A 24,057-nucleotide genomic window follows, 5' to 3' on the forward strand; every position below is an offset into this window, starting at 1 on the left:
AAAACTATTTCATAGTTCTCATACATTTTTCCATCAGAAGACACCTATGTTTGGTTGGCTTTTTTTCTGATTATTGGCACAACTACATGGATTCACTCATAAAATGTTATAAAATGCCATTATCCAATTCTATCAGTGTTTCTTCATGTGTTAGCTGGATTAATTCTACAGACAACTCTCCCCTCATCTCCTGTTTGGTTACCCAATAATACAGTTTATAATAGAAGGACAAGATACACAACTTATTCTTTCCCTTTATTTGCTAGCTTTCAAAGTAATGAGTTCAGTCACTAGCATCCTCCACTGGTGACCAAATAGTTTGTTACTATTATTATTATAAGCATGGATTTGAAAACCTATCTGATGCTCCTACACATGGCAAACTAATTTCTAACTTGGCTTTTGCACATACTGTTTCCCGCTTGGGACGCTTGAATACGTAATCACTTTCTCATTTCATTTTCATTTTGTTCACTTCAGAGAGGCCTTTCTTGGCATCTTATCTAAAAACAGCCTCTCACCCCCGTCACTTACTATCCCATTACTTCTTTTATTCTTTTCTTCATGGCACTTACCTCTCTCTGATATTGCACTAATGGTTATTTTTTTGTCTATTAATTGTCTCCCCAAATAGAAGCTCCTTGAGAACAGAAACTTATTCTTCTTGTTCACTACCGTATGCCCAGTTCAGAGGAGATGCTCATTCAACATGTGCTGAATGAGTCATCTCTTTATCAGCCAGGAGAAGAGGATGGGGTGGAAAGAGCCGCTGCTGCTTGTAGAACTCACAGGCAGAGCTCCCCAAGAAATCACAGAACTGCATTTTGGAGTCACAGATTTCAGTGACTTTACAAAGACAGCTATCAAATGGCTGCACTGACTGACAAAACCAAGCCTGTATCTCCTGGTGAGGTGAAAGCAGCACTTCAAAGACTCAAAGCTTGGCGTTTCAGCTCTGGTTCTAGTGTCTACTGACCGTGGTGCTCTGGGCAAGACCACCCTGGGTTCCAGCTGCCGCCTCATCCCTGTGTCCCTCCTCACCTGCCGCCTCACCTGCCCCCGGCTCACACGTACACATGCAGAGAGGGTGACAGCACAGGCTCCTTCGTGCTTTAAAAACACCCATTCCGTCAGAAGTTTTGAGAGTTCTCCATGGGCTCACCACAGAATTTATTAAGTTTCATTTTGAGGAGGAAGCAGAATACCATGAAAAGTCACTGGAATGGGAGTACAAAGCCTCGCGTGCTGTCCGGGCTCTGGACATTCTGAATTCATCCATCCTCAAACTCCCTGCCCTGGCGAAACGGAGATAACCAACGTGGGCTCTAGAGGTCTGCGCCTACTGCCATCCCTCCTGCCCTTCGGGCCTGTGAGCGCTGGGTGGGGCTCGTTTAACTCCTAAATCTAAATCTTTGTCATTATCTAAACTGGCCACGGAGTTATGAAGACTTAAAAACCCATACTTGGACTCTGGCAGATGGTACTTGTCTGTCTCTAAAAGTGAAGGTTCTGGCCTGGGTCTGTGAGATACTAATGGGTACAGGCCAAGGCGGCCGTCCTCTGCAAGTCCTCTGAACAATTTACAAAGGTGGGGTAAATGTATAGGTAGATCCAACGAGGGGTATCAGCCTCTATCATCTGCCTGTGAGGTGTCTCTCAGCCTTTCCTAAAGCCATCTACAGACCTTTCTCCATACATGATTTTAACCTCATTTTTTCCCTTGGCCAGGAAGTCACTGCATGAATTCCTCTGCTGATAAATCATGCCCTGGGAGCAGATGGGTGCCCGCATTCTAATCGTGAAGGTCACTGTCATCCTGTCTCAGGTTCCTGCATTTTGAACACTCTCATTAAGCGAGGTCCTAGTTACAAGTCTTTGCCTTGTTCTTAGAAATGCATACCTGGACTTCGACCTCTGCTGCTACCTCCTGTTTCTGGTGCTTTCATTTGCTTATGAGTCCAATGAAACCGCTGGCATCTTACTTATATCCTTGCTGCTTCTGAGCCTGGACCTCAGCCCGGCTACTCTTGTTCTCAGCCTCCTGCCTCACTAGCCTGGCCTTTCCTGTCACCCAAGAGATACCATTCTGAAACCTTTCAGGAGAGACTTTTTGAAAAGTTTTTTACTGAAAGGTCATTCATCAAACATCAACACAAAGAATAAAGCATTAATTTTTAGTCTAAAGCCAGGAGCACAGCTATTCCATAAAAGAATGCACAGTGAGCCCTATGTGGAGCCTGAGGGCAGGCTGGCTACCCAACTATGCTCTGCTTTCGTTTCTTCCACCTATAAAGAAATACAACTTCCTCTACTTTGAGTGCTTCAGTCTCCAGTTAAGGCAGAGATTCTGTAATCATGGACATATTTTTAAAGGGAAACTAAAACCTAGTGAGCTTTTTTGGTTTTACCATTTTTTTCTTCATCAGCTGAGCTATTTTCTTCTGGGATTGGGCCAATTTGTCTTCAGGAAGAGACATGCAGCCTACGGCCATCTCCTCCGTGGCCTTAGTGTCTTCTTCACTCTCTCCAGACCCGCTAGATGAATACAGTTCATCTCTTTGCTGGTATGCTGGCTTCTTGGCTTGCTGTGACCTGTAGATACCAGCGAGGGGCATGGATTCAGATCTGACCTCTGCATATCTCAAACAAGGTAAAATTGAAGGACAGAGCCCTCCCAGCTGGGGGCTAGGGATATGCTAACATAAACTTGAAGGAATAAAGTCTGGTGACAAGCTCTTGTCACCCTTGAAGCCCAGAATCAGGATGGCAATGTGTTGATTCAAATAAAACAGATTTGGCAAACCACCCACCTACACCAGAGTCCCAGCTCTGCTACTTACTAACCACATGACCCTAAGCAAGTTATCACGTAAATTGCTTCTTTGTAAAATGAGGTCAATCCAATGAGATTATTGGATTAAATCAGATAATACTCATGAATCACTTAGCATAGTGCCTGCTATTTAGTAAGTACTATTTTAGCATTAGCTATAATCATTTTATTAGCTCCATGATTTGGTTTCTTCATCTACAAAATGAAGGTGGTGAATTGGAAGATTTCAAAGATCTTTTATATTCTAAAATTCTGATTCAAACCAGGAAAGAAAACGGATATAATGAATTAATGGGAAGGGAATTAACAGTTTGTGGCTAGACTTCACGTGTCCTCTTCCATATTTCTTAAAAGTAGTGGCCAACTACTAAAGCAAGATGTGGCCCCACCAAGGAGAGGGCAGGGAACTCCACAGTCAAGAGCAGATTCAGAAGCAAAATAGAACTCTCAGTTGTGTTACCGATAAATGTATTAAAAAGAGCTGAGTGGGTTGAAAATCTCCCCCTCTCCACTCACCTCTCTCTCTCTCTCCTACCCTCCTTCTCCCCTCTCCTTTCTCACTTGCTCAATGTAGATCTCTGACTTCAAAGCTGAACATAATTATGAATGGGTGATTGGAAACGGTAAAGATAAAAGTCAAGAGTTAATCTTATACACACCAAAGACATAACCATGTCCTAACATGGCCAGAAAAATCAAAGTGATCCAGAACAAATGGAATTCTAAAATCTTAAGTGCAACAACAGAATGTTCAATTAATTATAAACAAGTCCCCCAAAAGAATCACTTTTGTATTCACAATAGCTTTTAAAAATTCAACCCCTATATAGTTTTAAGAATAAAATTTATCTTTCTTTTCCACTGATAAGTAATGAATGTTCACTGTAAAAAAAAAAAAAAAAGGAAAACACAGAAAGAAAAACAAATGTCAAGTGTAATCTTTCATATTAGGTTTGAAACATGAGATGTTAATATCCATCCAGACTTCCTGTTCTAAATAACCTACCCAGAGGTATATGAGCAAACCAGGTCAAGTGGATAGGAGAGCAACATTTCTTCAGGCAAGAAACAGAAGTATGCTTTCAGAAGACACACAAACTCAATGGAAAAGCCAGAGAACATGGCTGATGTAATGTGATCAGAAGGTAGGTGCTACATTTCCCTCCTCTCTGCCTAGTGAATTCCATACTCCTCCTTCAAGACCCGACTCAGGCGTCACCTCTGCTGGAGTCTTGCACTGGAGTAGTAAGCAGAAGGGCTTGCAAAAATTTCCTCCAAATTTCTACTATACTGCAAATCACATTATAGTCTCATTTTCAAAATTTGTTTTGTTTCTGAGTCTTCACTTTCTAGCAAATAAACTCCACCAGAGCCAGGGCTAAATCTCATTTGTTTCTGAAACCCTGATACCTGGCTTACAGTAACAACAAATAATGAATGGCTTGTTAAAGGATGAACAAATGAATGAAAAGAGAAACGGTAGTCTTTAGGATACTTGAAAAATACTGAAGATAGAGGGAATCTGTGGCAAGAGATCATGAGTCAAGAAAAATAAAAGAAAATTTAGTCCCTCAGTAGAAGATTTTGCTTAGGCTGCATACTTCACAGATCTGGAGCAGAAGTTCAATATATCAGGGTCACCAAAGAGATTGTCAATTATGGATCTTAAAAATTATAAGCCCTAAATATTTTATTTTATTTTATTTTATTTTATTTTATTTATTTTTATTAATTTTTTTTAACGTTTATTCATTTTGGAGAGACAGACCAAGTGTGAGTGGGGGAGGGGCAGAGAGAGAGAGAGAGACAGAATCTGAAGCAGTTCCAGCCTCTGAGCTGTCAGCACAGAGCCCAATGTGGGGCTCGAGCTCAGGAACCATGAGATCATGTCCTGAGCCGGAGTCGGATGCTTAACCAACTGAGCCACCCAGGTGACCCACGCCCTAAATATCTGAAGTTCACCCTTCAATGAAATTAAGCCGAGACCAAAGGCAGTAAGCTTGAACAGCAGGGACCTCAAAGGAAGGAGAAACATCGAGGTCTTGACAAATGAGAATGCAAAACCTTAAACTGGCTTTGGATTAAACATCTTGTCATGAAAGATAAGACGACTGGAGAATTCTGGCCAGTCAGATACCTTGAAAGATAAAATAAAAGTCAATAAATAAGAATAGGCAGGTTGGATGAAAGGTCTGCCTTGCCAGGTTTGTAACTTATTCTATATGTTGCCATAATAAATATGAATTCTGACTAGTAATAATAAATATGAATTATCTGATTCCTTCCAAGATACTCTACTATGAACTCTATATCTTAATTTCAATTTTTATATTAAATAAAAAAATTACATAAACCTTAACCTCAAGATATTTCATGAGGAGGGACAGGATTACTAAGCTATTAACCACTTGTCACATGTGGCTATTAAGCATATGAAATGTGGTTAGCCTGAACTGAGATGTGCTATAAGTGTAAAATACACACTGAATTCCAAAGACTTAGTTTGAAGAAAACATATAAAATATTTCATTAGTTATATTATAAAATACTTCAGATACATTAAGATAAACATCATATTAAACTTCGATTTACCTATTTCTTTTTTGTTTTTTGGTACGGCTACTGGAAAATTTTAAATTATCTATGTGGCTGGCATTTATGACTTGCATTATATTTCTATTTGATAGCATTGGCATAGAGCAATGGTTCTCAACCAAGGGTGACATGTCCCTTAGGGGAGATTTGGCAACCTCTGGAGGTATTTCAGCTTTTCACTACTGGGACGGTGCTACTGGCATCTAGTGGGTGGAGACCAGGAATGCTGCTAAACATCCTACAGTGTACAGGTCAGGCCCCCACAACAAAGAGTTATCCACCCCAAAATGTCAGCAATGCCAAGGTTGGGAACTCTTGGTACAAAGGAATGGTTCAAGAATTGACTCTGGAGTCAGACCGCTTAGTTTAAATCACTAGCTCCGTGTTGGGCAAATTCCCGAACCTGTTTTTGATTCATACTCCTTAGCTATAAAATTATAATGGTATAATAGCACCACCCTTACAGGGACGTTGGGAGTTAGATGAGTTAATATACAGAAGCACTTAGAACAGTGCCTGGCACATAGTATTTGCTCAATAAGTATTAGCTATTATGATGTGAAAGTTTAATTTACTTATTGTCTATTTCACAACACAATTTTAATTTGCTCATTAACTCTGTTATATTGAATTCTCCATGACTATCAATCTTGTTACAATTATAATTAACCTATCTGTAAAAAATAGGTTAGGAAAAAATTATTTTCCTTCTTGCACAGGTTGCACAAATACAAATGGATCTTAGAGCAGAATCATAATTAAAACACATCACAGAACTTCAACCTTCTCTTCTATATAACAGGCGCTCAAAGCTCCTCACCCCAGGTTTGCCTTAAGTGGGAGGTCCCTGTGTTCCAGGCCAGTGACTGAGTGTGATGTCAAGGTTCTGAGCTACTTACAAGTGGAAGCAGAAGTCCCAGTCGGTGTCATTGCTGACGGTTGGAATGCGGATGGGGCTGGCTTGCATCTTCTTCCTACCAAGAATCACAGGTGAGGTCGGCTTTGGGGAAAAAAAGCTATCCTATTTTCCCTCTGTTGGATGCTGTTAACATCAAACTGAAACTGCCTAAATATATAACCCATCTGAAATTCAAAAATAGACTATACACACTCATGCATAGAGACACCTGGAAAGCAGAAATTAAAGACATTTGTCAAATTAAACCTCTGAATTAAAGTTCTTTCCTCTACATTTTTTTTTTACATTTATTTATTTTTGAGAGACAGAGCACAAGTGGGGAAGGGCAGAGATAAAAGGAGATACAGAATCGGAAGCAGACTCCAGGCTGTCAGCACAGAGCCCGACTCGGGGCTTGAACTCACAAACTGTGAGATCATAACCTGAGCGATGTGGGACGCTTAACCGACTGAGCCACCCAGGCACCCCAAAAGTTCTTTCCTCTAATTCCTACTCCATAGTACCTCCAAAATCCCTTTTTCTTGCCCCCTTAAAGCCAGTGCATTTACGGCTCCTGAATCATCAAAACTATGTTCTGCTCAAGTCTGACATTGTTTTTGCAAGATGGATGCAAGCAAAGGAGCAGCTTTCAGTATTAAATGAGATATAGCCAGTTTATCGGTTAATTCTTCTTGTCCCTAGGGCATTCCCACTATTTAATGGGAAGTCCCAGTTAAGGAACACACACGCGTCTATTTTGGTATTGTCGTTAGCTGATGGGGGGAAATGGTTGAAAACTCGTGGCAAAAATCCGATTGATAATGATTTGTGAAATTCAATTCTCATGGCTCTCCCCATCGCTTAAATCCAAATCGAATGTACGGTTTTGTACTGAACATTAACACCCGCCAAGTCGCTCCTCATTTCACCCTGCAGAAGGTCACTCATTCCCACCTGAGCCCTGAGCAGCGCTCTCTGACTCAGGCTCCGGAACGTCCACAATCCAAAAACCAGAAGGAAACTTCATTAATTTCTCTTTCTAATCTCGACTTTCAAAACTATGGCCAGGGCGAGGAGTTGTGAGTTCTCAAACTCCTGAGTTCTGTTCAACGAGGTACCATACGTCCCTGAATAAATTATAACACCAAACTTTGGCGCCTCTCTCAAACGCAAAACCCTTTCTTCTCTCCCCGCAATTTCGTAAACCCTGACGCCACATCCCGAGCCCCAGGCGAGCATCCCAAGGCTACTTTCTGGCGGGCGGTGCCCCCGCCGCAGAGGTTCCATGGGGAAAAGCACACGCGGGGCGCGGCAAAGGAGGGGTTGAGCCCCGACCCGGCCGAGGGCAGAAAAGCCACGCCCCGGAACTAGCCTTCTAGTCTCCCTCAGCCGGCGAGCTCAGCTTCCTCCAGCGGCGTCAGCGTCCTGGCCTCGGCGGACCTCGTTCAGGGCGCCGCAAAGGTGCCTGGCGGAAGCGAGACCCTGAGAGGTCCGTATGGCGCGCCGGCGCCCAGGTTCCGTCTCGGAAGACAATGGGGTTGCCATGGGAACGGAACGCCGCCGACAGAGCCGGGAGCGTCGGCGCCTGTAGCCATAGCCACGCAGGGAACTTCCGGCCCCGCAAAATTCAGGGCCGCTGGGGCCAACCTGGGCTTTCCGGTCTTTTTTGTTTTGTCCGGGCGCGACTCGCACAGCCTCAGGCTTGCTTTCAAAACTTCCCTCAGCTGCAGCGGAAACGTCACCAGTGTTTTTCTCGAAGGGACTTTACCTGTCAGGGTTGAAGATGCGGGAAGAGGAGAGAAATCCCACCGGAGGATGGAAGAGAGCGCCGGGTTCCACGATCCTACCTACGTAAAGCAGTAGTGTACGGTGTACCCGGCTGTATGGGCGCACCCCTGCGCGCCCCCTGCACCCCCTCCGCCCCCCCGGTGTTCTGGCTCTCCGGGAGCGGGGAGAAAAGGCTCAGGTATGACTACTGACGGTGTCGGCACCGTCTGTGTTGCCTCTCCCGGTGAGATATGAGCCATGCGTGATCAGGAACGCGGAGTGCAGGAAATGCGTAGTTTAAGCAATAGGCCACTAATTCTGCTAATGATTAGCAGTTCCGGGAACATTTTCGAGGGGGTGGGGCACATTTGGCAAACACCACACAGCCCTGATTTATGCAGCACGTGTTCTTATACCACCGCTCCTCTTCAGTAGCCTGACATACACAGTAACAATAATTCAGGTCTGACAGGTGCAGGGGCGCTTGTGGCTAGTACCTGAAGGAACAGCACCGGCCCCGTAGCCTTGTGTATAAGAGTATGATCACGAACCCAACAATAAACGAGGGACCCATGGCAAGTCAAGCTGAAGGTGATGTGTCCTCATTTCCAAAAAAGCAGGCTCGGTAGAGAGAGAAGGAAAACATTTACTAAGAACTTCACAGGTGGTGTTTAGATTTGGTGTTTGTTCTTTCCAGTTCGGAGGATGAAGTTTAATTGCTACGGATCCAAGACTGCCAAGAGAGACCAACCAAGATAGGTTGGAGGAGCTGTTTAAATGAGTTTGCTTAAGTATCTCTTAAGGAAAACCTAGACAGCCTTTTAACTTAAGGTTTAAAACTGTTGGCTCAAGATCCTGAGTCAAAATTTTAGAAAGAGCCCACCCCCTTTATTCTGTCACTTAAGAGATCTCCCAACATGAAACAAGGATGAGAGCAATGAACTAGCTTCAAGATTTCCCCTATCTGGTTTTTTTTTTTTTTTTTTTTTAAATTTTTTTAACGTTTATTTTTGAGACAGAGAGAGACAGAGCATGAACGGGGGAGGGTCAGAGAGAGGGAGACACAGAATCTGAAACAGGCTCCAGGCTCTGAGCTGTCAGCACAGAGCCCGACGCGGGGCTCGAACTCACGGACCGCGAGATCATGACCTGAGCCGAAGTCGGACGCTTAACCGACCGAGCCACCCAGGCGCCCCTCCCCTATCTGGTTTTGACTCCGTGTGGCCTGAGGCAAATCACAGCCCCTGGGTCTCGATTTTCTATGCAAGAAGAGTATTTGTTACTATGAACAGTATTTAACATATATGAGGATAAAAAGGAAGAACTGGTTTCCTGTTCTCTAATTCTCATTTCCCTTACCGTTAAGTTGGTCTTCATCAAATTGAAAGGTTTTAATGTTCTGTCATTGTGGGAATTGGCTGGGAGTTTGTCTCTCAGTGTATTAAGTGTAACTTCTCCTTCCTGAACCCTGGCTTTTGCCCATGTGGTGAAGGGAAGTGAGGTACCAGAACAGGCACTGAATTCCCATTTTAAGAATGACACTCTGGTTCCACCTCCATTTAATTAGCTCTGACCAGAAGTAGTTCATCTGTAAAATTAAAAGAAGGTTAAAGACTCAGAAGGTTAAATTAAAAGAAGGTTAAAGAAGGTTAAAGACACAGGTCAAACCTGTGAGTGGTTTTTTTCTTTCCTTGCCATCTTCACCCTGTCCCCAAATGTAAACCTTAGTCACGGGTAAATGTGCTGAAACGTTGTTCAGTAGCTGAAATGCGGTGCTAGTATTCTGGGCAGACATTGCTTTCAGTGTGTTGGCTCACGGTCCCTCCCTTGATCCTGAACAGGCATCGCTGTTACAGAATCACACAGAGGAAGCATGTGCACAGGGTCCTTCCAGATTCTTCCATCCCCAAATAAACCGTGATTAACTCCTAATTATTTCAACTTCAAAGACTGTGAAACTTAAGGACAGGAAATGCAAATAAGATTTCCCTTTGACTGTATAATTTCTTAAAACACATCTGTCCTCTCTAGAATGGGTTAGAGACCTTACTTCTGAGCTCCCACACTATCACGTCCATAATCTCCTCTTGACACCATTATATTGGCACTAAGTTTCTCACAGTCTCCATGCATCTGTCCATCCACTCAGAAAAAAAAAAAATGCATATTGAAGAAACCTATTCTGTGCCCAATACTGTTCTAAGCGTTAGGGAAGCAATAGCAAATAAATAGACAAAGATTTTGCTCTCTTGGAGCTTCTATTCTACTAGGTAAAGAAAAACAGGGCTATTAGTAAATAGTCTGATGTCTCTGCAAGTTAGAAAAAGACACAGAGCTGAGGGAATAGGCAACAATTTTGTGTGAATTAGAATTAAAAAAAAAAAAAAGCCTCTTCCTTCATCCAGACTCAGGCTCCCTGTTAAGTGGTTAAGCTTTGGGACTAGAGGGTGGGCTGGATTTTAGGACTCCCCTCCTCCCTCAACTAGGTGAACCACCTTACATGAAAGTGACAAATTGGAGAAAAATAAAGTCAGATAAAGGATCTAGAAAGTGATGTGGACATATAGATTGTGCTAGTAGTTAAGGAGGGCCTCTCTGACAAGGTGGCATTGAGCAGAGGAAATAAAGGAGAAATAATACAAATGTCAGAAGAACATTTTAAGATAACAGCAAGTACAAAGGCCCTGAGACAGAAGCAAGTTTGGTGGGTTCAAGGAAGAGCAAAATGGCAATTAAGAATGAGGAGGCTGAAGAATGGGTCCGAGAAAGAGCAGAGCATTGCAGGGCCTTCTAGACAATTCATCTAAATATCCACCCACCCAGTGAATACTGAATCCCTACCAGGTGGCAGGCCCCGGTCTGATCAGTTGTGAGTTCCTTGTGAGCGGGAGGTGTTACGTTCACCACTGAGCCTTTGGCACTCAACAAAGTGCCTGGCTTATTATCAGTGCTCTGCAATATTTAAGAAGCCTGGAGTCATCTTGAGGAACTCTCCAGTAGCAGAGATTCTAGCTCCTCGGTATGGATATCAGTTCCCTATCACTGCTGTAACAAATCACAATAAATTTATTGGCTTAAAACAACACAAGTCTATTATGTCATGGTTCTGGAGGTCAGAAGTCTGCAGTGGCTGTCACTGGGCTAGAGACAAGGTGTAAACGAGGCTGAGTCTTTCTAGGAGCTTTCGGGAGAATCGTGGGGAGAATCGTGTTTTCTTGCCTTTTTCAGCTTCTAGAGACCACTTGTGTTCCTTGGTTTGTGGCTTCAGCCTCCACCCTCAGAGCCAGCAGCACAGCATCTTTATTTTAATGTTTGTTTATTCAGAGAGAGAGAGAGAGCGCGCGCACGAGTAGGGGGCAGGGCAGAGAGGGAGAGAGAGGTTCTCAAGCCGGCTCTGCACCATGAGCACGGAGCCCAATGGGGGCGCTCAGATTCATAAACCATGAGATCACGACCTGAGCCGAAAGCAAGAGTCAGATGCTCAACTGACTGAGCCACCCAGCCACCCCCGGGGCAGCATCTTTAAGTCTCTGACTCCTTCCACTTTAACAGAGCCTTCTGATTAAGTCAGCCCCACCATAGAGCCCAGGACAATCTTAATTCTGCCAATTTAATTTTTCTTTGCCATATTACATAAAATATTCACATATTCCAGGAATCAGGACATAGACCTCTTAGGGGGGAGGTCCACTATTTTGCCTACTCAGTGATCTTGCATATGTTTGAAAACATCCAGAGGTCACACAAAGGGAACCCGCGCTACTTCTCCTCCTGTTAAAAACTTACAGTATTTGGCTGTGTCTTGTTCCTTTCTCTCCCCTACACATCTTCCATTTATAATCTAGTACATCTAGTCACAGTACTTGAATATACGGTTTCTTCCCATGGTAGGGCTTGGTTTATAATGAATGTGCAGGGATGTCTTCCCTTCCACTCACCTCTATCTCTTCCTCTTCAGAGGAGCTTTTCCATCTGCTGAAACCCACTTTGATTGCTCTCTCAACCGACAGGCTCTTATGGCTTACTCATGGCAACCATCACAGTTGAGCTCTTGTCCTTTGATTGTTTCACAAATATGCAACTCTCACGCTTGAATTCTTTGCCCAAAGCTGAACAGAAATTGCCACTCTGTGAATGCCTTGGTCTGTTGCTTTTCCCAGCCCACGCTTAGTTTTGCAGCCTGCCTTTTAACTGCTCAGAAAGCATCATCCCCATCTTTGCTGGAGAGTGTTTCTGCTGCTGTCAGCACCCAGCATTCCACAGTTATGCCACGTTGCACAAGGTTGTGCTTCAACACGTTCTGGGAACATTTCCCCCACACAGGGTATTATGTGTTTATCTTAAGTTGGGTGGGTTTAATTATTAAAGGCTTTGCAGTCTGTCTTCAAGTTTACGTAAGGAAAACAAAACGATGAGTCTTATTATTCAACCAGTGTGAAGAAAAAGGCCATTCTTTCTCACACACGCTGTGATGATGCATACGCCATTCTACTTTTGTTCTCTGCATTCTTGTATCACATGATGGAAGCTATTGTGAAAATAGGCAATTTGAAAATTACTCAAATAGTCCTCACATGTGTGCATGAAGACATATATATATATATATATATATATATATAGCACAGTCATCACATCATTTTTAGGGCTGTAAAATTCTGGAAGCATCAATGAGGAACTAATAAAAATATAGCACCATCGAACTATGAAATATTATGCAACAGTTAAAAGGAATTAAATGTGTGATGGGGAACAGTATTTCTCCAAGATATTTTACGTATCTTTTTTTTTTTTCTTGTAAGAAGAGAAACGACCAATCTAATGGAAGCTTTTAAATAGTTTAGGGCACCTGGGTGGCTCAGTTGGTGAATTGTCCCACTTCGGCTCAGGTCATGATCTCACGGTTTGAGCCCTGTGTCAGGCTTTGTACCCACAGCTCAGAGCCTGGAGACTGTTTCAGATTCTGTGTCTCCCTCTCTCTCTGCCCCTCTCCTGCTCATGCTCTCTCTATCCTTCAAAAATAAACATTAAAAAAATTTTTTTAAATAGTTAAAAAGAGAACAGACAACTGAGGGGCAATTTTGAATTGAAGAACCATGATGCCACTGCCCACAAGTGGCTGATGCTTGGGGCTGAGCTGCTAATCAGCTGACCTTAAATAAGGATTTCCCTGGGTTATCTGGGTGGGTGTGATGTAATCGGAGGGGTCTTCTAAAGTGGAAGGGGGGGGGTGTCAGAGTCCAACATTAAAGATGCTAGGAGATGGAAATGTGGTGACAGCGAGAGACCGTGGACCACTGGCAGCCACTGAGTGTGACTTGGGGTGGAAAGCACCATCATACCCAACGCCTCTGACCTGATCCTAAGAAGCCATACACATATGCTTATGAAGGCACCAAAAGTCAACAGAGATGCAAAATGAAACAAAAGTTTATTTTCTGCAATACCTTCTGTAAATTACAAAGGCAAAATGCTAAACTACAGCATATAACTTTTCAATATTTAACCAGAGTACTTATAATAAATACGCATCCTGAAACAAGATAAAAGGCTACACTTTGTCAGGCGTCCTACAAAATGTCTCAAGTTTTATACTCTGCAGCATTTCTGCGTGGGGGCAGGAGGGGGGGTTGTTTGTATTTTCTTAAGTGCTGTGACAAAAGGTCCTTTCACATTTCTTTGGAGCATTTTCGAAATTGGTGAAGTATAAACAACTTAAGAAAAGGAACACCAAGCTTGAAAGCCGTTTCTGCTTTGTTTTGTGGTCGTTGGTCCTCATCCAATACAGATGAGCACATCCTCCAATATAGCCCATCACCCTGTGCGCCCAGGCACCCTGTGTTCTGTGGACCCCGTCAGAGCAGGCCTACGCTTTGCGTTATATACTTCGGAGACGTCTGTATTCAGCTTACATCTCTCAACAAAAACAATGCCATAAGGAAGCTGCAAGCAAGTTCGAAACGTTTTTAACCTGAAAGTCAAGGGAACAGAAGTATTTGCCCCCACGACCTTTGCTATGCACCATCATATATGTGTACCATGTTAGGATTCTGGTTTCAAAGGTGGAAAAGTGATTGGCTAACAGTCCTTCCAAGAGATCATTTATGGGTGCTGGTAGAGCTGGGGTATTCAAAAATACTCAGTGGGTAAAAGGAAGATTTTCTATATTCAGAAATGTGCTACAGTTGTGAGGACACGATGGCAGAGAGGCTAGGGGGCCGGTGGCAGCTCGTGTAGAGTTTGAAAAGGGAATACATAACTACCTTGGCTATCGCTGCAAACTCTGAGGAAAAAGTTACACTTTAAAAAAGTCATAAGCATGGTTATCTAAAAATACTTTGTTAATAGAGTCTAATGTAAATTTCATTCATTTAGGGGTTTAGCTATGAAAACATCTTTAAGAGCCAATAAAAATATTGTAGAGAAAAAAACACTTTTAAAAAACTGAGGTTAAGAACTATGAGGCATTTTTTTTTTTTTTTGGCTGTAAACACGCAGTTTACTGTCCCTTGTTGAAACACGAATGTTTGGATTCCTGAGCTTCATGGATAACAGGAGGCAAGTTTGCATAGAAGATCTGCAATATGTCAACGATTTGCTTCAAAAGAATTTCTAAGGACAACTTGCTTTTGTTTTTCAACTTCGTATTTTAGTTAAGAGTGCTCATCAAACTCTGAGACTGACAAGCAGGGTGATGAGCTATATAAGGCAGAGGGGGGAAAATGATGGGATTCATGTTTTAAGTCCACAGGATGTCATGATAAAGTATGCACCACATAACGAGTGCCATACTATTTTGGTCAGAAGTTAAATCACGTTTTGGGCTTGGAAACCAAAGGCAAAGGGGCTCCCGGGTGCTGACTGACACCGCCTGAGTGTAGGAACTAAAGCAACGTTCGCTGAGCGGGGAGGTCTCAACATATTGCTCAGTGATGACAAAGCCCCTCAGCTGGTCAGGTCCCACAGCAGGTGCCCACCCACCAGCACCAGGACCAGGACCAGACCCCTGGTTCCAGATTCCGGCTCTGGAATCTGAAGGGACACCAGGGCATTTCACTTGTGCTGCTCTCAAGTCTCTAAGCAGCTCTGGGGAGGACAGCCCTCTCCTGGACCCAGTCCTCAGAAAGCTGCCTTAGGAAAGGGAAAAAGCTAGGCTGGGCCACGGTGCATACCACGAGTGAGAACAATGGCAGTGGTTGCCGACAACTCCAGATCTAACACAAAGATGGACAACAAGGGGGCAGTGTCCTGCCACGGAATCCATTCTACTTCTTCTGGGACTGGTTTTTACACATGGTAAGGATCTGCTTCAGTACTTTCTGGACATCTTCATCCATCTGGCCCTAAGGAATTCAAACAAAAGACAATCATTAGAACTTAAGGTCAGTCCTGGCGGTCTTCCCCAGGGAATGCGACGGCCGGCTGACATGAAGCCCTTGGCTTTCCCCCGGATCTTCCAAAGGAACGTCAGCCCTACTGATTCTGACGTTTCTAGGAGGGACTGAGAGAGCGGGCCTTGCTCTTGTCTCTCTGGAGGATGAGGAGGCTGGGTGTGCTAGAGCCGCCAGCAAAGGGTTTCTGGGTCTCAGTTGCAAATGTGAGCCCCGCCAGCCAAGCCGCCAACAGTCGTGGGGTGAGACAGTGCTGCCGGCTGAGAACATTGGCACGCCTGAGAAAGCAAGCCTGGGTTCCTCCCCCTGGTGGGGGTAGCAGCCACATCCTCCTTCATTCCTCAACAGAGGATGAGGCTGTTCTCCGTAAACGGCACAGGGCTCCTGACAAATCCAAAGCAACGCAAAAGGCGTTTTAAAGCTTCTCAATTTTAAAGATTCTCCTCGACTTTTCATTTGTTCTACTGGCTTAGTGACGGGAGCTGGGGTGACATCCGCTGTGGTATTTCTTTAGGATACCCAGGTACTTCATAGGCTGTTATCATACCTGCACAGCATACAGAAGATGCATTCGGTAAACAGATATCACCTCCTGGTGTTGTTTCTTGCAGTCCTAGAAAGAGACAATTTGACACTGTTCAGCAGACCTTTACAGAACAAAAACAAAAAACCGTAAGAAAGCTGTGGCCAAACGCTACCACCCAAGTGATTTCCTCCACCAAATGCTAGCATATGAGGACTTAAAAATTACTGTGGGCTCACTGGGATGTAGATTTCTGAACACTCGTCAAAATTCTTAGAGAAAGATCTGTCAATATTCTTAGGGGGAGAAAATCTACCTATTTCATATTTTGATACAACTCTAGAAGAAAATTCACGGAAAAACTAGTTATTATATAATCCCACATTTGTTGCAAAAAACATACGTATACATACTTATGCAAATACACAGATACATTCACACAAAATAAATGGTGCAAAGAAACATACTGAATGCAAAAAATGACTATCTCTGAGTGGTTGAATTATGGGAAATTTTTATTTATAGAAATTTTCCAGAGTTTTCTGTATTTTCCAACTTTTCTACAATAACCAAGTATTCATTACTTTAATTTTTAAAATCTAGTCTTTTAAAAGGAGTTGTTGATCTCTCACAAAATAGCCAGTCCTAGAGCCCCCCAGGGAGTTCAATTATTTAGGTGTCAATGGTGATGAACAGGGTGGTGGCACCAATCCCAAATCGCTGTATGTTCCTCAGTACAGCTGTTGATGCTTTTATTTCTCCTTGTGGAGCTACTGTTGCAGTTCCCCTCAGTGACAATTTCAAAAATCTTAGCTCTGAACTCTTCTAAGATGGTTTTCCTCCAATTTCATGATAAAAATTGATCCTATATAGATCACTCCAAAAATCTACAGGGGTGCCTGGGTGGCTCAGTTGGTTGAGTGTCCGACTTTGGCTCAGTTCTTGACCTCATGGTTCGTGGAGTCGAGCCCCGCATCGGGCTCACTTCTGTCAGCACAGAGCCCACTTCAGATCCTCTGTCCCCCCCTCTCTGCCCCTCTCCTGCTCACCCTCTCTCAAAAACAAACATTTTTTAAAAATCTACAAAAGTCCATCAATACCCTTCTCACCTCTTTCCTATGAGTGTCAGAACATGAGCTGTCCTTCCTATTCAAGGACAACCTATGAAACCTCAGTCCCTTGAAGTTCACACCATTAGAAGGTGTGCTTAGTACCTTTTTCTGTGTTGTTTCCTCCCATCTTTTGCACACTTCCACTCAGTCACTTAAAACTTCATCTTCTGATCATCACCCTCCTTTCCATCTCTGTTTCTGTCATCATTTGGATGGCCACAACATCCACATGCATGAGCCACGTGACACTTTGGCCTCTCAGTTCCCCAGGGACGACCTCCTCCTCCTCCTCCTCCTCCTCCTCCTCCTCCTCCTCCTCCTCCTCTTCCTCCCAGTCACACATACTCACAGTCACAGCCCTGCCTCTGTCATTACCTCTGAAATCAAATGAAAGCACCTCACCTTCTGATGACCATCTACCTTTCTAGCAAATGTGCTGTAGCCTTTCCTGACTCTTGCTGTGGTTCTTCAGCCCCATCAGATTCCTAGCTACTCGGTCACTTCTCTCGGGCAGCCTACTGGGGTCCCGATCCCACCCCACCACCCCACTCGGACTGTCCTTGCCACGGCTGCCAAGGGCCATCTAAATCCCACATCTCAGTCCTTGCTGCCTCTTCCCTATCCCCTTGAGATTCAGCATGAGCATCACTTCCTGCAGGAAGCCTTTCAAGACACTTCTTCTGTATGCCCAGAGCATGCTGGGCATCTATCAGTTGGTGCTTACCACACAGAGAATATGGAAAGCCATTATATTAAAGTATAAATTCAGTGAAGACAGGGACTGTGTCTTACTCACTTTTATACCACCAGCACCTTATATAATATTGATACGTAAGAGCTCATTAAACATTGAAAATTTTAAAATAATTGTATAAACCATCAGCACTTTACCTATAAGTCTGTGATAACCACTTTATGAGAAAAATGACCTGCAGAACACAATAGGGAGCATCTTCTTCTCCCCTGATCATTCCTTTGCTGCGAGAGATGATAACACAAAAAAGCTGGTTTTATACTCTGTGGCCAGCCAGAGTCTGGACTGCAGAAACCTGAATTCACCCGTGTCAAAGTCTATACTGAAGACATCATGAAATCCAGGTCCTATTTGTAAACAGAAACTAGAGATCTGTCTTGAACCACCCCTTGATTTCACATGGAAAACATAACCTACCCATGTCAACAAAAACTTTAACAAATATTGTGGTAGGTGAAATACTGCCCCTCCAAAGATGTCCACACCCTAAACCCCAGAACCTGTGGAATGTTACCTATATGGTAAAAGGACCTTGTAGGTAGGATTAAGTTAAGGATCTTGAGATGGAGGAAAGGTTTATTCTGATTATCTGGGTATCTCTTAAACATAATCACAAGGGTCCTTAGAGAAGCAAGGCCAAAGGTGGAAGGAGGAGATGGGAGAATAGAACCAGAGGTGGAGTGATGTACTTCAAAGGTGGAGGTAGGGGCCATGAGCCAAAGAATTCAGGTGACCTCTAAAAGCTAGCAAAGCCCGGGAAATGGATTCTCCCCTAGAGCTTCCAGAAGGAACCAGCTCTGCTGACACTTTGACTTTGGTGACACTGATTTCACACTAATTGATCTCCAGAATTTTAAAAGCATAAATTTGCGGAGTTTTTAAAAAAAGTTTGAGAGAGAGCCCAAGCAAGTGTGCAAGTAGGGGAGGGGCAGAGAGAGAGGGACACAGAATCCCAAGCAGGCTCAGCACTCTCAGCATGGAGCCCCACTCGGGGCTCAAACTCACGTACCGTGAGATCATGACCTGAGCCAAAATCAAGAGTCAGACACTTAACCAACTGAGCCACACAGGTGCCCCAAATTTGTGTTGTTTTAAACCAAGTTATCTGTTACAATAGCCACAGGAAACGAATACAGATATGGAAGGACTCTCCTGGGTGAAACGAAGAGAGGGGCCAATAAGCAGATTCAGACGCGCAGATATGCAATTACCAGAGATCCTGGGCCCTAATAAAAAGTTCTTGCCACTGCCAGAGACAGTACTGACTGCGGTCAAAAAAAAAGGGAGAGAGGGTGGGGCGCCCGGGTGGCTCAGTCGGTTAAGTGTCAGACTTCAGCTCAGGTCATGATCTCGCAGTTTGTGGGTTCGAGCCCCGCGTCAGGCTCTGTGCTGACAGCTGGAAGCCTGGAGACCGTTTTGGATTCTGTGGCTCCCTCTCTCTCTGCCCCTCCCTTGCTCACACTCTGTCTCTCTTTCCCTCTCTCAAAAAATAAACGTAAAAAAAAAAAATGGAGAGGGTGAAAAGTTAGTGGATGTGTCAATGTGACGCCTATGTGCCATCATGCTGCCTCCCCCCCCTCAGAGATCCAGGTGACCCACCTCATTGCAGGTGATGACTGGAAATCCCACCACTTCCTCCTGCCCTCACCAAACAAGTCTTTAGCTACTCAGCCACTCCTTCAGGCTGGGGCTCTTCTCACTCCAACCTGTCCCCACCCAGCTGAGCTGGTGCGTAATCTGCCTCGTCCTCCACCCCCAACCCCCTCACCCCCAAGCAGGAGGCAGAAACAAGCCCACTCACAGCCAGCTGGCTCTGTAGCTGCTTGACCTGCTGCTGCAGTCCTTCCAGCTGCTGACTCTGCCTCTTGGACGAGCTAGCTGAGTAGGAGAGCTGCGAGAGGCTGTTCAGGGCCTCCTTCAACTTGGTGACTTCCTTTGACATCTCATTTATCTGGCGAGAAAGGAAAACTATCAGCAATAGGCAGTCAAGATTCTGGATAGTTCTCGAACACAGCCTCTTATTGGCCTCAGGGACTTGAGACTTTGGAACAATTTCTCTTTTATTTTTTAAAGAAAACCCATACAATGAAACAGGTAACAAAATCAGCAAACCCACATAGCCCTCTAAGGCCACTATATTCAAATAAGGGCCCCAGATTCAATACCGTGCTTCGAGGCATGAGGGTAAACAAAAGCTAGGACGATGCTTTCCTATTTTACTGTGAATGGGGGGTACTAGCAGAGTGAGGATTTTAGGCATTCTTTATTTTGAGACGGCTATGTCTTGTTCAGTAGTGCTGACATGGGCAATCAGGAATGAGTCCTAGGAACCCTGACTTCTCTGGGCATCTTGCTTTAAAGTAAACATAACCCGTCCCCGCAACCTGACCTCTGCCTCCTAACTCTCTGCCCCCTTGGCTCTGGAAGCTCTTTTTGAAATTTTCATCATACTAAAGGAATAAATGATAAACAGTGCTCTGATCAATGCCATTTGGAAAATCTGACCCAGAGGACTGGGGACGTGGAGCAGATTCAGGCACAGAACCATTTTTTACTCTCCCCTCCCCTTGGTTCCCCTCCTTCCGCCAAGCCACGCTCAGCCCATCTCTAATCACCTGCTCCCCACATTCCCTGCTTCCCCTCCTATATACATCTTTGACAATGAGTGCCACGGAGGGTGGTTCTTAACACTGACTCAGGGGAAAGCTCATGGAACTTAGGGAAGCAGGATTAAGTCTGGAAGTATTTGGGTTTCCATATGATGGAAGAATCTGTTTGGATTCCAAAAAAGTTGAAGTTCAAGATGGGTTACAAATGCCTTTCAGTTTGTGGGTTCGCTTCTGATCCCTGACACTTGACACAGCTTCTGTAAAATAATTTTAAAAGGGAAAATATGCACCACATATGTGAAAATGCTTCAATATAAGGGGAGTGATCGACGATCAGTGTTTTGTTTTGTTTTTTTAAACATAAATGTCCAAACTACTAATCTTAACGTGGCCATGGGGACAGATGGAGTCACATGCAGAACTTCTGAGCAATCACAAGAGACCAGTGCTAACTAGAAACTAGTGTCTAGCTAACTAGAAACTCAACAGCAATGGAGTCTCACCAACCTTCTTATCTTTATCCTCCTCCAGTTTGGAAGAGCTCTCCGACTGCCTCTTCATTCCTGCGAGCTCCTCCTGAGCGTGCTGGAACTGTTGCCGAAGTTCGTTTGCTTCCTGCTCTTTGGATTTTAAGAGAGCCTGAATATTTTCCTTTTCCCTTTTCACTTGTGAGACCTCACTTCGAATCTGGGAGACCTCCAAATGGGCCTTCTCTTTCTCTTTTACGGACTCCTTCAATTTTGAGGCCAACACACTCACTTCACTTTCTAGTGATGACTGGAGCTTTGCGTAGGCAGACCTGGGCACCATGGCATCGGCCATCGCGGCCTTCTCTTCCAGGAGTCGTTTCTCCAGTTTTGCTACTTCCCCTTCCTTGCTTGCAAGGTGCTCTTTGAGACTGCTTATTTTTTCCTCCATCTCTTTCGCAGTAGCCCGCAGTGTGGTTATCACCTGCAAATGTTCTGTGATGGAGACAGAGTTCTCTTTCTGTGCGTCCACCAGCTGTTTGAGCTGCGTCAACTCATTCAATACCTTTGAGTACTGAGACTTCATTTCGGACAATGCCTCTTCTGCCTTAGCTCTGGACACGTTCGTCACTAGCATCAGTTTCTCATGCTCCGCTTTATGGATATATTCGGCTGTTACGTCTTCTAGAGATTTCCTCTTCCTGTAATCCTCCAGCTCGGCCTGGGCTTCTTTGTACAGCTGGGACAGCTCGCTTACCTGTTTGTTGAGCTCATCTATCATCCTGTTCATGGCCTCTTTCATATCCCCAGCTTCATCGCCGGCTTCTGGTGTCATCTGACTCTTTAGGGCATCTTTTAGTTTCATGATTTCTTCTTGGGCCTCTTGGTATTTCTCAAACAAAAAAGCTTTCTCCTTATTCATATTCTCAATCACAGAGCAATATGAACTTTTCATTTCCTCATACTCTTCCCCGGGAGACTTACTACCCAAATCTTTCTCCTTCTCTACAAGTTTTTCTTCTAACTCTCTCACTTTCTCCTTATTTCTTTCACTTTCAGCTAATGCGTTCTGGAGATCCTGCTTTAGCACATCTATTTCCTCCTCAGTTATCCGTAACTCACGGAGATGTGAATAACTGTCCACGCTTTCGGGCGAGACGAGGCCCAGTTTCATCTGCTTCTGCACGTTAAGGACTTCTTTCATGGCCTCCTCGTACTTGCTCTGAGTTTCTTTCAGTTTCTGGCTGAGGTCGGAGCCGTTCTCTGAAATCTCTGCACTGTTAACACACACCAATTCGGCCCTCCTGGACTGGAGCTCAGCCTGTAGCTGCTGCTTCTCTGCTTCAGAGCTCTCTAGTCTCTTCTGCAAGTCCTGAAGAATCTCTTGCAGTTGCTGAATTTGCCCGTCGCTGTCGAGAGTGGATTTACTCAAGGAATGTGTTAAGACGGATGGAGATGACTTGGAGTCTGGGGGAGAGGTTTCACTAGGTCTGCCCAGGGGTGGGGCCAAGTCAGTTTGAGTGGAATGGTAGGAGTCAAAGCTCAGGTCTGCATCTGCCTCCTTGGGTGATTTGGCCTGCAAAAAAGGCAAGAATGAAATGGTGCCAGAGGTGTGGTTAGGTGAGCAAGCAACTGGTAGAAGAGAACAAATCCAAAGCTTACATAGGGGAGAGCTGCAGCGTCCCTTTATGTGTACTTTTGCCCCATGACAAACCATGGTCTGGGACATGAGAATTGGGTTAACGACGCTAAGCTTATTCTGTACTCTCTCAGAACAGCTCATTTCTGCCACTTTAAAAACACTAGATTTGTTTGGGCTCTAAAGCCTCTGACTCATAATTTTTCCTTTGCTTCTCATATTATTCCAGTAGCCAAAAAGGGGCAATGGGCTTAGCATAGCTATTTCAATCAAGTTCTTAAATCTGCTAAACGATCAGCTCTACTAAATGAATGGCTGTTTATACACACACACAAACATGTGTATATATAGTAATATATAAAATGCACTAAGTATATAATTATATATAATTTACCAATTTACAGAAATAGAGTTAATGAATTACTCTCTCAACAAACATAATTTGAAACTATAAAACGCTAAAGGTGAACTACATTTAAAAAGGAAGAAGAAACTAATGTAGAGGTTTAAAACAAAATATCACCTGACTAACCTGAAAAAACCCAATAGTTTGACCCTACAGGATAGTTCGTGGTAATAATCTATGTACCTACCTGTAATTTATCTTGTAATTCTTTATTGTGTAAGGTAAGAGAAGCAACTTTTGCTTGCAACAGGACAAGAAGATCTTGTTGGTCAGCTTCAGAACTTATATCCAACAAGCTATCAGCACCTTGGAAAAGAGAAAAGTGATTTTAAATAATATTTTCTTAAACTAATATTTCTCTGACTTCTAACCGAGTCACCTTCTACCCAATCCAGTGCTTCTTCCTGGTTCTGATGAAGAATGAAAGCCCCTAGCAAAGCCCCTGGTTAGATGAACAGCAATCCTCAGGTCCTGCGGTTCCCTCATTGGGGTATGCCTAGCATAGGTGTGGATGCGTAGAAGCTCATCTGAAAACTGATGGATTTGGTCATATGTTTTCCATTCCTCTTATTAAGTATTGTACCTTGCCTAATACACATATTATGATCTACCTAATATACCATACCTTGCCATATCATATCATGCCTAGTAAGTGACACTTATGTGAATCCATTTAGAAATATCCTACGATCTGGTTCACTTCTTATGCCTACCACCCTTACTCTAGTTTAAACTTTATCACCTGACTGAGAAGCCCTGCAAACAGCCTCGTAACAAAGCTCTGTCTCTCTCCTTAGTAAACATATAGCTTTACCTAACACTGTCAGGCTAATCTTCCTAAAATGTGCTTTGATAGGCTCATTCCTGTGGTTCCAGTGCTTTAATCACTCTCTTTTCAAAATTAATCTCCAGATTCCTTAGTCTGGGTTAAGGCCTCCAAAACCTGGTCCCAAAGTACTTTTTCAGGTGTATGGCCCATGATTTCTTTTTTTTTTTTTTTAATGTTTATTTATTTTTGAGACAGAGAGAGACAGAGTATGAACGGGGGAGGGTCAGAGAGAGAGGG

General features: G+C 43.9%; 2 protein-coding genes across 12 annotated transcripts in view; both read right to left on the reverse strand.

Annotated features, from left to right (window-relative positions):
• TTC23L (tetratricopeptide repeat domain 23 like) overlaps nucleotides 1-8,214 on the reverse strand; it is a 60,721-nt gene extending 52,507 nt beyond the window's left edge. For 5 of the 7 annotated variants that reach the window (XM_047837321.1, XM_047837183.1, XM_047836962.1 and 2 more), the window contains exons 1-3: nucleotides 7,699-7,801; nucleotides 6,328-6,402; nucleotides 2,409-2,592 (exon numbers count right to left, since the gene is read on the reverse strand). In XM_047837321.1, coding sequence (XP_047693277.1) covers nucleotides 2,409-2,592; nucleotides 6,328-6,395 — 252 coding nt within the window. In that variant the 5' untranslated portion in view covers nucleotides 6,396-6,402; nucleotides 7,699-7,801. Of the gene's footprint in view, nucleotides 1-2,408; nucleotides 2,593-6,327; nucleotides 6,403-7,698; nucleotides 7,802-8,094 lie in introns of those variants that run through there. The other 2 variants (XM_047837097.1, XM_047836879.1) reach the window with 2 other exon arrangements.
• A 5,319-nt stretch (nucleotides 8,215-13,533) lies between these two features.
• RAI14 (retinoic acid induced 14) overlaps nucleotides 13,534-24,057 on the reverse strand; it is a 144,991-nt gene continuing 134,467 nt past the window's right edge. For all 5 annotated transcript variants that reach the window (XM_047836667.1, XM_047836424.1, XM_047836504.1 and 2 more), the window contains 5 exons: nucleotides 23,179-23,297; nucleotides 20,987-22,522; nucleotides 19,672-19,821; nucleotides 16,029-16,094; nucleotides 13,534-15,433 (listed from right to left, as the gene is read on the reverse strand). In XM_047836667.1, the coding sequence (XP_047692623.1) occupies nucleotides 15,356-15,433; nucleotides 16,029-16,094; nucleotides 19,672-19,821; nucleotides 20,987-22,522; nucleotides 23,179-23,297 (1,949 nt within the window). In that variant the 3' untranslated portion in view covers nucleotides 13,534-15,355. The remainder of the gene's footprint in view (nucleotides 15,434-16,028; nucleotides 16,095-19,671; nucleotides 19,822-20,986; nucleotides 22,523-23,178; nucleotides 23,298-24,057) is intronic.

This window comes from Prionailurus viverrinus, chromosome A1 (assembly GCF_022837055.1).
Source record: "Prionailurus viverrinus isolate Anna chromosome A1, UM_Priviv_1.0, whole genome shotgun sequence".
NCBI classification, from domain to species: domain Eukaryota; kingdom Metazoa; phylum Chordata; class Mammalia; order Carnivora; family Felidae; genus Prionailurus; species Prionailurus viverrinus.